General features: G+C 56.7%; 1 protein-coding gene across 1 annotated transcript in view; it reads left to right on the top strand.

Annotated features, from left to right (window-relative positions):
- TRIM8 (tripartite motif containing 8) overlaps positions 1 to 2,363 on the top strand; it is a 13,365-nt gene that overhangs the window by 452 nt on the left and 10,550 nt on the right. Inside the window, exon 2 of the mRNA XM_015559270.1 lies at positions 3 to 124. Coding sequence (XP_015414756.1) covers positions 3 to 124 — 122 coding nt within the window. The remainder of the gene's footprint in view (positions 1 to 2; positions 125 to 2,363) is intronic.

The following is a 2,363-nucleotide window of genomic DNA, read 5'->3' as shown; positions in this document are numbered from 1 at the left end:
CGCCTACCGCCTCTACCACTGCGAGGCCGAGCAGGTGGCCGTGTGCCAGTATTGCTGCTACTACAGCGGTGCGCATCAGGGACACTCGGTGTGCGACGTGGAGATCCGCAGGAATGAGATCCGGGCAAGTATCCTACACACACACACACACACACACACACACACACTCCCTACCGCCCGGGGACCACCCATCCAGGCAGGCTGACTTCCGTGACCTCAGGCCAGAGGCTCCCTTCCAGACTCGAATACTCTGAAAGTTTGGGGTCAGGTTCTGGGAAGAAGGATCCCCCATGGCCACTTAATCCATTCCTGCACCTGTGCTCAGCGAGCCCATCTTGTGAGTCATTTGTGGAGCTGAGGTGTGGGGCTGTTCGAGTTTGGGTGCCGCTTTTCCGTTTTCCCGCACAGCCCCCTCCCCCAGCCCGGTTTCTGTAAGGCCCTGCAGGAAGTCACCAAGGCAGTGACCCAGGTTCTGCATCTCCAGCTGCTGTTTATGTAATGAGTGTCCTGGTGCCGCTGCTGTGGCTGACATGATCCATGATGTTGGCATACCAATGAGGAAGTAAACAAAAGCAGCCATGTTAGTTTCAAGCCCTACTGGAAACGCACTGGGGGGTGGAGGGGAGCTTCCGGAGGGAGAGCAGCGCTCCCATATCTGTGAGGACGAGGCCGGGGCAGCCAAGCAGTATCGGGACAGGGTCTCAGCTGTTGGGATTATTCCGGAGAGCCCGCTCTCCGTGTGTGGGCATCGCAGCCCTGTGTGTGCCTGTGTGTCCAACGCTCCTGCATGAACAAACCTGAAAGTATGTGTCTTCATCGCCCTGAGCCCTTTGCTCCCAGCCCAGCCCTAGATCACAGCCCTCCCACATTTGGGGAGGGGAAGTGGAAGACGGAAAAAGAATCCTGTGGGTTTAAGGTTGAGCCGCCTTACAATCTGGTTTCAGGCAGCTGGCTCCCCTGGGCTGCCGGCTGAGTGATTACGGAACCACATCCCCTCCCATTGTATACACCCTGCAGCAGCGGCCAATGTCAAAACCGCCTTCCCCCGCAGGCCTGTGGGCCAGGCTTTGGAGCTGGACTGAGGCAATACTTCCGTCCGCTCCGGTGGAGGGGGGCTCCTCCTAAGTCCCTCCCTGGTCCCCTGGCTTTCAGAGTTGAGTCATACCAGAGGAAGGGGGTTGGCCTGAGACTGTATGAGCCATTTCAGAAGCCCAAGCTTCGGGGCCTGGGGGTGAGGTTGGGCTTTGGTAGGACTGGGAGTGTTTCTGGGTGGAGGCCCCTGGAGGCTGGTGGAGGCCAGTGGGGAGTTTGGGTATGAGGAAGCAGTGATCAGGGGACGGTTGTAGACGGGGGCTGTTTCCTTTGGAGGGACAGTCAGAATGAGTCAGTGTTTAGCCATTAAAAAACATCCACAGACAACTAACAAAAGGCAAGAGAGCTGCCACAAGCTGAAGGCAGGGACAACAAATAAAATTTGCTGTATAATTAGTTTCCAATCCGATGGGCGAGCTCTGGGTTTTTGTGCCAGTACAGGGCCTCTGGTTTCTTAAAGGAAGTGTGGGGGGTGGCGAGAGGAGCCATTTCCACTCCCTCCCCACTAGGGTTAGAAAAGGCAGAAGCCTAGGGGAAGCAGATGAGCCCCAGGGCAAACAGCCCGGGTTTTCCTCGGTATTGGGAAGCTGCTGCTGCTGTTCATAAAGACGGGAGGGCTTGGGAAAGGAGGCTGGGAAAGGGCAGAGGCAGGAGAAAGAGGCTGTCCAGCTCTCAGTCCTGGGAAAAGTGAGGGGCTGAAAGGAACAGGGAAGGGGGCAGCAACCAGGGTGGTGAGTGTATGTGTGCCTCCTCCCAAGGTTTTGCTCTCAGCTGTGTCGGTGCTAGGGGTATCTCTAGATGTGTGTGTTTGCAAGTGTCTTTGCCCTCAAATGCACCTGTCTCCTGGTTGTGTAGTTGGGGTGTGGGAGGGATGGTACATGCATGCAGAGTGCATCCTAAGGTTCCCACCGGCAGGTCCCTGATCCCCAGCTCATGGGAGGAACTGGATGGGAGCAGGCCCTGAACTTTGTCAGCAGCTGGGTGCATGCGTGCGTGCATGCCTCTGGGTGTGTGTGTGTGTGTGTGTGTGTGTGTTAGTGTTAGTTCCTGTCCCTAGCGTGAGCAGGGACTCAGAAGTAGTGGGTTGCATCAGGGCCAGATGTGCAATTCTATTTGCTCAGCATCTGTGCCCCCCAGCCTGAGTTCATCCCCCTCCTGTTCATCCCTCTCCAACTCCCCCACTCTAGGCCTCAGGATTCTCTCCGGTGCCCCAGGGTACTGGAGTTGGAAACCCTTCAATAGCCCAACACCACTCAGTATGAGTTGGATTT

The sequence above is a fragment of the Myotis davidii genome, unplaced genomic scaffold, assembly GCF_000327345.1.
Source record: "Myotis davidii unplaced genomic scaffold, ASM32734v1 scaffold332, whole genome shotgun sequence".
NCBI classification, from domain to species: domain Eukaryota; kingdom Metazoa; phylum Chordata; class Mammalia; order Chiroptera; family Vespertilionidae; genus Myotis; species Myotis davidii.
Note: the sequence above shows the minus strand (reverse complement) of the source record. Positions and strands in the feature narration are given on the sequence as shown.